The sequence below is a fragment of the Maylandia zebra genome, linkage group LG19, assembly GCF_041146795.1.
Source record: "Maylandia zebra isolate NMK-2024a linkage group LG19, Mzebra_GT3a, whole genome shotgun sequence".
NCBI classification, from domain to species: domain Eukaryota; kingdom Metazoa; phylum Chordata; class Actinopteri; order Cichliformes; family Cichlidae; genus Maylandia; species Maylandia zebra.
In genome coordinates, this window is record NC_135185.1 from 20,646,653 (window position 1) to 20,659,972 (window position 13,320).

General features: G+C 40.7%; 1 protein-coding gene across 9 annotated transcripts in view; it reads left to right on the top strand.

Moving 5' to 3' along the window:
• Positions 1-13,320, top strand: part of tnika (TRAF2 and NCK interacting kinase a) — a 55,204-nt gene that overhangs the window by 25,670 nt on the left and 16,214 nt on the right. For 4 of the 9 annotated variants that reach the window (XR_013094666.1, XR_013094667.1, XM_004540170.5 and 1 more), the window contains exons 3-16: positions 1,002-1,058; positions 2,042-2,167; positions 3,490-3,600; positions 4,535-4,625; positions 4,993-5,123; positions 5,209-5,263; positions 5,737-5,815; positions 5,945-6,120; positions 7,744-7,810; positions 7,908-8,106; positions 9,713-9,829; positions 10,998-11,084; positions 12,084-12,293; positions 12,633-13,175. Coding sequence is in view for 7 of the 9 variants with exons in the window: in XM_004540170.5 (XP_004540227.2) it covers positions 1,002-1,058; positions 2,042-2,167; positions 3,490-3,600; positions 4,535-4,625; positions 4,993-5,123; positions 5,209-5,263; positions 5,737-5,815; positions 5,945-6,120; positions 7,744-7,810; positions 7,908-8,106; positions 9,713-9,829; positions 10,998-11,084; positions 12,084-12,293; positions 12,633-13,175 (2,049 nt within the window). In the remaining 2 variants the exon portion in view is untranslated. The remainder of the gene's footprint in view (positions 1-1,001; positions 1,059-2,041; positions 2,168-3,489; positions 3,601-4,534; positions 4,626-4,992; positions 5,124-5,208; positions 5,264-5,736; positions 5,816-5,944; positions 6,121-7,743; positions 7,811-7,907; positions 8,107-9,712; positions 9,830-10,997; positions 11,085-12,083; positions 12,294-12,632; positions 13,176-13,320) is intronic. The other 5 variants (XM_076877816.1, XM_004540175.5, XM_076877817.1 and 2 more) reach the window with 3 other exon arrangements.

Sequence of the window (13,320 nt, forward strand, 5' to 3'; positions counted from 1 at the left end):
TGACCAATAACAGGGTGCAGAGACTGTAAAATCACTCCTGCAAATGAACTGCAAAGCAATGCAAGCACCAACTTTAAGCTATAATTTGGCACTACTCTTACCAAAGCATTGCTAGCCTGTGTATTTGCTACAGCTTGTTATCAGAATGACCCTTCGATTAAAGCCCTCAGGAGGTGCTTTAGAGCCAGGCCCTGAATGCCATCTGGTTTATAACAATTCTACCAGCAGAACAGTCCTGCCCTTGTTTTGTGTGTGTGTGTGTATGTGTGTGTGTGTGTGTGTGTGTGTGTTTGGGCTAGCGCTGCTAGGCATTTGGGCAGACAATAACATTCTAATCAGCTGAGTTAAGATAGGTGAAAGTAATAGCCATCAGTGGTTTTAGCATCTTTAGCCCTGTTAGCTTCATTAGTTAATCACAGCCACAGATGCTCTGTTGCAAACAAACCACTTGGGCCTTTCATTTGCCCCTCAGCTTCCAATCTCCTGTTTTCATGCCTCGTAGCTCCCCCAGGCCTCTGCCTAGCCTTGATATTCGGCAACATTCAAGGTCTGCTGATTGGCAGTCTTTATTTCTCTCAGAAACAGATTTGTGTTGTTGACCATTATTTGCAATTCCCTTGGCTAGAGTGACAGCAAGGATGATTTCTGATATGTCTTTCCATTTCTGTCGCTTCAACTTCCCAGACTCCACTGTTAAAAGATAATAAATATGCTAGACCTGCAAATTATAACGAGCAAATTTCTTCCTATTATATGGAATTGTTTGTCACAGATTTCATCAAGATAACGCGCGGATTGTATCTTTACAGAAATTACAGATTTTCCTTTTAAACAATGCTATTTCTTGTTTAATCTAAATGTTTTAAGTTCAGTGTGATGACTGAAAGCAAAGGAGGAAGCAAATGTGCTAATGTGCTGCGTTCTTGGAAAAAGTTGCATTAAATGAACATTCACATTTCTGCCTTTTTTCTTGTACTTACTTCCTTTGCTTCTTCCACCAGGGCTGCCATGTTAAGACGGGGCAGTTGGCAGCAATCAAGGTCATGGATGTCACAGGGGTAAGACACACATACATGCACTTTGGCATTTGCTCACACACCCACACGTACCCACACACAGAATATCATCTCAAGTGATTATACCAGTGTTGGGCATGTCATCTAATTATGAGCGATGAGTCAGTGCTAGTGTGTGTGTGTGTACGTGCACGTGTGTTTGTCTGATGTGGCAGAGAGGAAATGAGGACAGGCCTATTGCCATGGTAATATTAGCTGGAAGTATTAGGACAGCAGTGTGGTCTCAGGCGTGTCTGTAAAGCAGGAGGGAATCTCAGCTATATTTAGAGAGCCTCCCTGTCAGCACTTAGCTGCCAGCAAAACAATAAAGCACTGCAGGAATTAAGCAACAATGGAAGTGATAAATGAATGAATCAGTCAATAAAATCCTGAATGAATGATTAAGGGAAAAGGGTGCAAGGTATATGAAGGATGAACAAAAGAGTAAAAAGGGGAAAAGAACAGATGTTAAAAATAAAGCATGAAGACATGACTAAAACTATATGAATGGCTGCATATGTGTAAATCTGTGGCAATAAATGAATGACCGTGTTAATTACTAATGACAATTAAATGGAAGCAAAAACCAAATTGATAACTTAATGATCTGCTGTTGTAGAAAAAAATCCGCTTAGTGAAACAAATGTCTTTGTTTTTTCACCAGTGAGCACTAAAAGGAATTAATCAAGGCACAATTTTCTGACGTTGTAAATAATAAGCAAGTCAATAAGTGACACATTCTTATAAACAACTGGCTTTGTGGCAGTAGCTCCCTGAAATGAAAGTAATTAAAAGTTAATGCTGTTATTGTGGATAATTTAGGGCCCAGCTGTGTGCTTTGCAACAACACTTTTCAGACTTTTAATGGATTCAAAATGAAAATCCATCAGCAGCTTCACTCTCTGTCCATATCACATTGAGCTATTTGATGGGTCGCAAATGGAGACTGTGGTCTAATTGCTTTTAATTCTTCTGTGTGGTAAAAGGATGAGGAAGAGGAGATTAAGGCAGAAATTAACATGCTGAAGAAGTACAGTCACCATCGGAACATCGCTACCTACTACGGAGCTTTCATCAAGAAAAATCCCCCTGGCATAGATGACCAGCTATGGGTACGGCATTATTTGAGTGTGTTTTGTTTTTTCTGTGTGTTTGGATGGTCATTCATGTGTGCATCACAGGAGGAGAGGATGACAGGTCTGGAAAAAGTCGCGGTCCATTTCTTGCTTTTCTGCTATATGAATGCATGCACTCATGCGTGCAGTGAACGTGGGTTTGTGTGAATTGGAAATGCATATATGGTATATATACTTAATGTATCAGTGAAAGCTATAAGCTATAAGTAGCTAAATCAATGTGAGGCTGGCTGGCTGCTGCTGCGATAAATCATCTGTTAACGCCATCTAAGGGAGCTCTCTCATCTCTAATCCCTCAGCATTCATCACACAACAGTTGGAGCAGACACACACAAACATATGTAGATACACAAAGCAGCCAAATGTATTGCCTCCATAATTCTCCCTGACTCAACATCGGCCCGTTTTTCCTCGAGTATGTTAGTGATCATAACAGTATCTTAGTGGGCTTTCACATGTGTCATCCTCATGCATTCCTGAGTGTGTTCCTTTGTGTGTCTGAATACATGGGGACAGCCATGAAGAGAGGAGTTCTGTTGTCTGTTCAGTCCAGCATGATGATGATGACGATGAGGCTTGAAGCGCAGCCAGAACTGACCAACTGAACTTTTGCCTGCTACTCTCCACAGATGTAGAGAGGAGAGGAGAGAATAGACACATTGTGTTTGGGTCAAGAGATGGACTTGATTCATTCCTGTGATCTCATGACCCCATCGAGTCAGTTTATGCCTGTAGTTTCTGCAGTCTGTGTGGGGTGTGTGTTTGTAAGGAGTGACAGAGACAGAAAGTCTGCAACACTGTTGGCTGTTTGTGTCAGTGTGTGTGAGCTACACGTGTACTGCTCTATTACTAGAGCTGGTAAAGTGGGACATGGCTCTTTGATTGTATGCACATGTGTTAGTACTGGACTATAAATGTTATATGAACACATCAAAGAGAGTGTCGCCAAGGTTTTCTTACTTTCCAGCCAAAAATGTGATTCCTTAATCTCCACATGCACAGAATTACTTGGCTTTGCTACAGTTTCCTCCCAACAGGCTTGGAACTATTGATGCACATTTATTAATGACCTGACTGTATAATATTGGCTCTCTTGTACTTTGATAATAAGGAAAAAAGAAAAGTGTTATTGGTCAGTTAAGCAGAATACAGAAGAAAAGATTACATTCATAAGTAAACAATTGGTATTGGAGGTTGCTTTATGAGAGTTACTGGGTTAGAAAAGATAAAGACAAGGTCGCTTGCTTCCAGTCAGTAATTGACCTTGTATCTGCATATGTGTGCATGTGTGCATGTAGCTGGTCATGGAGTTCTGTGGAGCTGGCTCAGTGACAGACTTGATCAAGAACACCAAGGGCAACTCTCTGAAAGAGGAATGGACTGCTTACATCTGCAGAGAGATTCTCAGGGTAAGTAACCTTGTTGGCAGCTTTCTCTTTCAGAGAAATGAAATATTTTTTTTCTGGATTCTCTGATTTTGTTTGTTTTCTTTGTTCTCAAAGACTGATGCAAGAGCAAGTGAGCCTGCCGACAGTCATTGAAAACCGCATCAATCTGTCACTATAGTGGAAAATCAGAGAGTAATTTCAAAAGGGCTGATTCTTGAAAGGGCATAATCCAAACTGAAAAAACCCCACATTGTCTTAAACTCATAAAGTACGCACGGGGATAGTTATATGCGACAATTCTTGGTTCAAAACCTTTATACTTCTTTTAAATGACTGTGTGTTAAATTATCGATGCCCAGCCTGTTACTTGAGAGCAATCAGACGCTGATTGGTTTCTATGATGTCTCTGTTATGAACTGTTCTTCTTGGGAAATTGTACCCATTCTACCACATCTTGTCTCTGCTATCTGTTATGGTACGTTTTAGCTGCCGAGGGCTGATGTCTCCAACAGAAAACAGCAGTATCACTGCATCTTGTCAGTTAAGCACAGTGCTGCTCTGAACAATGATTTCTTTTTATTCACTTTTTTTCTTTCTTTTTTTTCCCAACCCTCATTTCTCGCCTCATGTTGTTTTCTGTTTTCGCTCTTTCTGCTGCCTCTGCCCCGTCACATTTTTTTCTATTTCTCCTTCTTTCATCCCTCAGTGCTTTTAACATTTTTTCCCCGCAGTTTCTACCAATTTCTCCATCTTACAGCTTGATTTCAAATCAATGCAACAATGCAACTTTTTAAAAGTACAGATCACGTTTAGTTCCATAGCTCTAACCCAAGAGCTGATAGTCTTGCTCAAGGACACTTCCTTTTGGAAATGAGTGTTTTATGTAATAATTGTCACGATTTGGCTCATTGTTACAGAGCTTTCCTTCACTTTGTGTCTCTGTCATTGTCTGCAGGGTCTGACTCATCTCCATCAGCACAAGGTCATCCACAGAGACATCAAGGGACAGAACGTCCTGCTGACTGAGAATGCAGAGGTCAAGCTAGGTCAGTCTGTCATCTAACTCCACTTCACAAAACTGCTTCAGGATTGGGAGGGCAGTATGGAGTATAAAGTTTCAGATGGTTCAGATGTGTGTGTGTGTGTGTGTGTGTGTGTGTGTGTGTGTGTCTTTGTCTTTCCTGCTTCTTTTATGCTGGATGCCAAATTACAAAACCGTTTGTAGCTCTGCCACTGTCCATGATGCAAACTGCTGAAGACATGACTTGCTCTCTCTCTTATTAAAACCAAGATGGGATCTGTATGTGTGCATTTGTAAACTGGGCTATCTATTGTAGGGTATGTTCTCTCTCATGGAATTCAGTAAAGCTCACTGGTTTTGTCTGTGTGTGTATTTGTGTCATGACTTTCTAGTGGACTTTGGGGTTTCAGCCCAGTTGGACAGAACAGTAGGAAGGAGAAACACATTTATTGGGACACCATATTGGATGGCGCCAGAGGTTATTGCCTGTGACGAGAACCCTGAGGCCACATATGACTTCAAGGTGATTTTTCAATCACCTTTCCTCTAAAGATTCGTAAACCCACTAAGGATTTCGATGACTTGTGCTATTTGTGTTTCTTTTGCAGAGTGATTTATGGTCACTGGGAATCACCGCAATAGAGATGGCTGAGGGAGCACCACGTACGTACCCAAAGAATAACCTATGTCTCTGTTACACATCATTTCTTAGTGCTTCCACAGTAGATCACTGTAATCAGGAGTCAGATCATTATTCAGTCCAGGATACTCCAACCCATTTTAAGTCATAATTTTAACGAAGGCAAAGGAGTGGATATAAAATCATGTGTCACATTGTTGGGCCGCTGCCCAGAGTTTGGTCTGTTATGCGTTATTTTCCTCTTTGAGGTATTTGAACACAGTTGTCATCATTAAGGTGACAGGCCTTGTATCCACCCTTCAGTTAATTTTGGTTCAGTAAAAAATAACTTATTTTCAAGCTACAGTTTATAACTGATCACAATCTGCAGAAAGGACCTAATTTTGTTTTGATATAGTTGAGCGATTATTAGCATGCTGGCTCTGACTATATGCCATGATAATGTTTAATACAAATACCTAAAAGCATTCGCATCTCTCTTATTTTGAACCTTTAGCACTCTGTGACATGCATCCAATGAGAGCCCTCTTCCTCATTCCACGCAACCCTGCCCCCAGACTCAAGTCAAAGAAGTGGTGAGTGTGTATCACATAATTGCAGTTCGTGTTTGCAGATACTTCAGAGCAGCAGTGCCAGTAGCAGAGAAACAGCGAAAGGTTTTTTTTTTTTCATTTTTGCTGAGACGTGTGTGTACGTGTGTTCAGGTCAAAGAAGTTCCAGTCATTCATAGAGAGCTGTCTAGTAAAGAGCCACAGCCAGAGACCCAGCACAGAGCAGCTCCTCAAACACCCATTCATCAAGGACCTGCCCAATGAGAGGCAAATTCGCATCCAGCTGAAGGATCACATCGACCGCACCAAGAAGAAGAGAGGAGAGAGGGGTGAGCGACAAACTGTGTTGTAGATGTGTGCATGTTTGGATTCTGCATGCAGACAACAAAGTGAAAGTTATGCTTACACTAATTGGAGTGACATACTAGGATATTAAAATGTTTTCTCTGAATTATGCCCCACTGTGACTCATCCCTCCAAGCTGTAGTTTCTATTCATTTGGACACACCTGTGCTTTCTAGTATTTTCAAAGTGTAATTCTTGGCACATGCTCCAAATATATTTTGGCACAAGTAGTTAAGATCAATAAAGATTTGGTTATCTTGCTTTATTTTTAATTGAGCGTAGCATTACTTCAGGTGTAACTAAACGTCAGACTTAACCTGCCATCTTGGTTCCTTAGCTGATGACAACATGTCAGTGCCAGCACACATACGCTGATAGGTTAGCTGATACATCCTATCATCCTATTGGCAAATCTTTTAAATAACACACTATTTAACTTGTTTTAGCCTGGATACAGTCATGTTTGCCACTACAAGCTGCTTTTCAGCCTGGCCTCCCTCTGATTCTACATTTTAATAAATGCAGTGAACCACATGTTGGTTGAAACTGACAGCCCTGCTTAAGCGAGTCTCACTACTGGTTTCCATATATGTGGGAAGGGTGGGGTGGCTTCACGTTATTAGTATCAAAAATAAACTACTAGAGATGGAAATAGCAATCTTTCTATGACCAAAGTTGTTGTAAGTGAAATGTGAAGCAGCAGTATAGTGCGTTCACATGGACTTATTACATGTCTATTATGCCTAGTAAGTAAAAAGAAATCAGGCTCATTTGACTGCAGCACAATGAACACCGCCACTAATATAGACCAGTAACAGCAAGATTTAAGCATATCAAATTTTTCCAGCTGAAAAACAGCAAGCACACAGATTTAGTGTATGACTGAGATACTTTCTCAGAGATACGCAGTCACATTATGAATAATGTTTCACTTTAAGGATGAGCTGTTAAACACTTTCAGACAAATGCACAAATTCTCACTTATGCCGTTGATTTCATGGTTTTCAACAAGGCAGAAAATAAAAGTGACAGACTTCCATTAAACTCCATTATGACACAAACACACACTGGCGAGTGTCGGAGTGATAGACTGGCACTCGCATAAAGTACTGCACCAGAAAGAACGACATTAACCGCTTCAGGAAACAACACACTGCAGAGCGGACGTCGGGATGATGTATCGAAATATCTTGCCATTGTAGAGGCTGTGACTTCTCCAGCTGTCACTTTGTCACATTCAGAGGACCAGTCCATGTGCATGCGTCTGAGGAAGAGCTGGGCCTTTTATATGACTGCTGTTTTTTAAGGCCCTTTTTGACTGAAGGAGCTCTGAGCTAATGTTCTCCACCCCACCGCACACAGTAAAATGACAATTTATACTCTTATTCAGTGGCTAAGAGAATGTGCCTTGAAGTGACGATGATCTGGGAATGGCAAAAACGTGAGCAATTTGTTACGAACAGAGGTAGTTAAAGTGAAAAATTCAGAACGTGAAGTGCCTTTGCTCTGTGCTGCTTATTACCTTACTAAGGTTTTATTGTTTTTACTCTTTGCTGCTTCTTTTTTATTCATTCTTACTTGCCTCACTCTATCTCCCTGCCTACCAGATGAAACAGAATATGAGTATAGTGGCAGTGAAGAGGAGGATGAAGACAGAGACAGTTGTGACCCGAGGTCAGTGTTTTTACAAATGCGCAGATATGAACATTAACATGTTCTGCCCAACTTCACCCAACATAGACTTAGTCTTTTTCACTGTCCACCTTTCCAGCTCCATCATCAACATCCCCGGGGAGTCAACCCTGAGGCGAGACTTCCTGCGCCTACAGCTCGCCAATAAGGAGCGTTCAGAGGCCCAACGGCGGCAACAGCTGGAGCAACAGCAGAATGAGGAGCACAAGCGCTTACTGTTGGCTGAGAGACAGAAACGCATCGAAGAGCAAAAGGAGCAGAGGAGGCGACTGGAAGAAGTAAGAGAGAATGAAGTGAAGGCAAAGCTTTGAAAGTATACTGTAGCTTTTCAAACAACAAAAGCTACAAAGATACACATGCATAAAAATTTTAAACTACAAAATATAGTAGGTCATAAACCAACAAAAAAAGAAGGAGAAGAAGAAAAAAAACGATCCAAAATTCATTGGAAAGTCTAAGGAATGTCAGCTTTTAATTGTTCTTGTTTTGCAGCATCTGTTAATCAGACACTGTTAGTCAGTGTCCAGTTTAATTACAAACAGAATGCAAAAACTTGTTTGGATATTTGCATATAAATGGTAATAATCAATGCTTATCAATACCCATCACCATCACTGAAGTTTTCCAAAACAGGATTTCAAAGGGACTGAAAATGATTGAAGGCCAGTCTCTTCGTAATATTTAATGGCTTCTGTTTCAATGGATGCTTCTCTTGTTTCATGGCTCCTCCACTAGCTGGATGAAAGAACAATGATGTGTTAAGTCCAAGCCTAGCTGTCTGACAGCTATACTTACAAATTGTGAACAATTATCAACTTTTGTGGGAGTTACCCATCTGGGAACGACCTCTATCAACAGTGCTTTTGCTATGACATCTTTGTTTCATGTTGCGAAGGCCTCCACCCAGATATAACGTCTCAGCCATAATAAGACAATATTTCTTACCAACACTGGGAGCGAGCTTTATGAAATCAGTCGTGACAGGTTTAAATAGTGTGGCTCTGGGTGTGCCACTTGGAGCGGTTTTATGAATGTATTGCTGGGGCATGCGTGCAAATATTGAAATTTTGAAGATATGCTACAAACTGAATGAGTACACAAAAATGGCAAAAATGCTATTCATTAAATCAAACGTGAATATAGAACTACTTGGAAGTGGTGCAAATAGAGTAGTTGGTTTAATTACAACCTTTGGGCCCCACCTCAGCTGAATTACATTTATCTACAGAAAATATGTAAGCATGTTACCATCAATAACCTAGTTTACTTATTAGCAATACATCTGACAAATTCAGGTATTTTTTTCTAAATTAACAGTCACCACAAATTAACATCACTACTATGTAAATAATGTTTCTAATTGAACCATTTTCAATAATGTTTGTGTCCTCTGTCAAATAGTTTATTATCTATAGGAAAGAATATTTGGTTCCACATATTTAAATTTGCAAAACACAATTTTGGTAGAGAAAGAATGACATTTATACACACACTTACACAGACACAGTCAGAGCTTGTTCCCCAATGTCCCTTTCTTAGTTCCAGAGAGCAGGCTTACAGAAGGAAATCCTTAGCCCATAATCTGTGTGCTCTCTGTGGGTTTCCCCAAGGATTTGCCTTCCAATGCACCTCTAAGCACCATGACTAGACTTAACTTACATGAACCCACCACTTCAATGGTGTCTGTGTCTTTGTACGCGTGACCAAATACACACATTAGTTAGAATTTGAGCCCGCATATGTTTGTATACTCATTTCCTGTGTTATTATCCTGGAAGTTGTAACACGTACCCAAAAAAAGTGTGCCAAACAAACATGATTTCCTGATTTGTGTTCACTGTGATGATCCTTAATCTTTGTGCGTTCCTGCTTTCCTGACAACAGCAACAGCAGCGTGAGCGTGAGCTGAGGAAACAGCAAGAGAGGGAACAGAGAAGACGTTATGAGGAAATGGAGCAGCTCCGTAGAGAAGAGGAGAGGAGGCATGCAGAAAGAGAACAGGTCCATACTTGTACTGCAAAACATGTATTTGTCGTGCGACAATGTAATGCAACAGATATGTGAACCACGATGTTGGGAGTTAGCCTAGAATTCCTCAAACTAATTACACATTGGTATAATACAGTTACATAATAGGAAAGGACATTTCTTTCTTTATTTGTACATTTGTAATGCTGTTTTAAATTAATCTTTATTTTTAATCTGGCTTCATCACTTGCTAATATAAAATTATATAATTATATATAGAAGCTCAATGTTTGAGTCATGAATCAAAATTAAAAGTGCAGAACTAAAAGCACTGTTACATTACACAGAGGTTGCTTAAAGCCTTGGTGGAAACTCATCCCCGGAGTTTCTTTCTCTAAATCCACAGCTTGTCCCTCAGTGTTTTGTTTTTCTTCAGTATTTGTTATGTCAAAATTAATATTTATTTTTTTCTAGCTTCATCAGCCGCATGCCATTGTTTTGATAAAAAACCTCAAAAAGTAAAAGTATAGAACATAAAAGCACTAAAAGTTGTTACATTGGATAGAGGTGCCAAAAACCTTGGTGGAAACTCTAAATCCACGGCTTGTTTGTGTGGCAAAAATATAAATATTACATAACAAAATTGTAGAGCCCCTCCCATGAGATATTACTTTGCACCTTTTTTTTAGAATGCAAAGAAAGCTGTTGCGGCATTTTCAGCATAGAAATTTTTGCAGCGTTATAGGGATGGACAATTTTAGAGTTTTTTATAGATGCATGCAGTTTGATTGTTCTGTATCTTTCCTCTTACTTGTCTCTTTCTCTCTTTTAACATCTTTTTCTCTTGTCCTCTCTGTGAACCTGAACTGCAGTTCAGCCTTGTATTTTTTGTCTATCCTACTCAATGTTTATCGCTCTGCTGCTCTCCCGCCACGCTTCTCAAGTCTTTTGAAAAGATAACTTCAATCTCTTTTTTTTCTCATTTTCCCTTTGTAACACATTAAAATTGTTTGAGGATATAATATCTTTTATTATTATCTTTTCTCCTCATTGAAAAGAACCACAGGAGATTATATTCTCTATTCTATTCTGTTCCCCCCTTTCTGTCTTTAGCTTTCTTCTCTGCCTGTATATAAATGTTCAGATCTCCAGATTTTTCTCTCAATCTATTTCTATCTCCTTGTGCCGTCGTGCTGCTCAGGAGTATATCCGTAGACAGCTGGAAGAGGAACAGAGGCAGTTAGAGATTCTCCAGCAGCAGCTACTGCAGGAACAGGCATTACTGCTGGTAACCACAGCCCTCCCACGTGCTACAACTGCTCCCCAACTGTGCTGTGTGATCCCTGTCCCCACTGCATGCACCTGAATGGAATATATATTCTTTGGCCTATTAGCTACGGATTTGAGCAAAAACATTTTCCTCTGAAATTGATTCGGATCACTGAACGCATGTGCAGTATCATTTAGTTGGCTGGATCTCAAAGGATTTTACAGAAAAAAAGACTTCTGTTTTGACTGCCCTGTTATGTCATGCAAAGAAAATGTAGGACACTGTTGTTTTCCTCAGTGCCCTGCTCTTTTTTTAAGAGTATTTCCTTTTAGTATTTGTATACTGCATCACTCATGCACTTTAGAGCTAAAAATTGAAGACTGACAAGTTTGAAAGGAAACCTTTTGAGATCCAAAGGCCACAAAAATGACCCTAGTGCCAAAATCCAGTGCTGTGCTACGTCATTATTCTTGTGCCCATCGCTCCAATACTTACATTCCTCTTCCCTGTTTTTCCTGCAGATTTTGTTTGGTTTTTTGCCAGAGCTATATGTAGAAAGTCTGTTTGTGTTCCATATTGGGTTAATCCAATGGTCAGTTTGTATGTTTGTCAGGTCTGTTATGTGAATGCATGACTCAAATCTGACACTATGTGGAAGACTGTGTCACACAAAAAGTATTTTCAAATACAATCAAAAGGGAAATATTGTGTATGGACTTTCCTCCCATTTATTCAAGCCATTCTGAACCCTTAAATTCTGCACATGTAGGGAGGGATAATGATCATTAGAATACGCATCCACTGTTTTTCTACCTGACTTTATAAATGCACTGAAAGTTCCGTAATACCGATTGACCTAAATTTTGTGTCGATATCTACTGGTACCTCATCTGCCTCAGCCGTTTTCCCTTGTGCTAATTTGTCTTTGTGTCTTTGCTCCCATATAAAATAGTTTCCTCTTTTTTGTTTCTCATCTCTTTCCTTCTTGCCATTCACCCTCTACCTTTCTTTCTTCAGGAGTACAAGCGCAAGCAGATTGAGGAGCAGCGGCAGGCAGAGCGGCTACAGAGGCAGCTCCAGCAGGAGAGAGCCTACCTGGTGTCTTTACAGCAGCAGCAGCAACAACAGCAGCAGCAGCAGCAGGAGGGAAGACAAGCAGAGAAGAAACCGCTTTACCACTATAAGGATGTCGTTAATCCTAACGACAAGCCTGCCTGGGCTAAAGAGGTAATATACATGGCATGCAAAGCTATGCATGGTCTTTTGAACTTGCTTGTCTTCTATGAAGAAAGGTTCTGAGCACCAGGTCTGTGTACTAAATGTTTTTATGCTGATGTCAATAATGTATTTAAAGTGAACCTCAACCAGTTGCCTTCTTGCATTGTGGTTATCTTATTTAGCAGGTTGTACTAGAAGCAGGAACTTTGTGAGGAGAGTAGTGGAGAAACTTTGCTTTTTGAATCGAAACACCCTTTTAAAATGAATTCTGTTTCTTTAATAATTACGCTGTGAAGTGTGCTTTGTGTGTGTCTGTGTTGCTTAATGTCCTCTGACTGTGACCCCTAGGTCCCGAAGCAGCAGCAGCATGCTCATGGTAACCCACCTCGTTCCCGCCTTCGACATCATCAGTCATTCAACCAGCCTCAAACTTCTAGCTCTCACGGCCAATCTAGACCTCAGGCGCCTAAGCATACTCTGTCTCATTCTCCCCAGCTTCTCTCCAGCCAGCTTCCCCATATATGTATTTCAGTAGACCCTGGTGAACCCCTAGATCCAGAGTTGAAGCTGGAGATAAGCCAGCAGGTCAAAGAACTTAGAGCTCAGAAACACAATCGAAGGGGGCGTAGCCCAGGGTATGTCCTAGAGCACAGTAAGTCTGTTGACCAAGGGCTCAATAAAGGTCCTGTCAAGAGCCCCAAACAAGGCTCGTGTTATCTACCAGAGCCTAGCAGTCAAAATGGGAAGCATAGAGATAGATGTCTATCTGTCACAAGTCAGCCAACCATTAAGGAGCTAATGTCTCAAGAGTCACAGCTTAAGGCTCGACCTCATCCGATATCTCCAGGACAGACCCAGAATCCCACGCCTTCCAAACCCGTGTCCTTAATGGTTAGTGCCCATCGACGTGGCAGGTCACACTCACCCTGCAATAGAATAGATGTAGACATAGAGCTTTATAATCCGGGAGGATGGCACAAATCGTTGAGGCAAAGCGTGAGCCATGACAGCCTTACAATGCACTTGGACTCAAAGG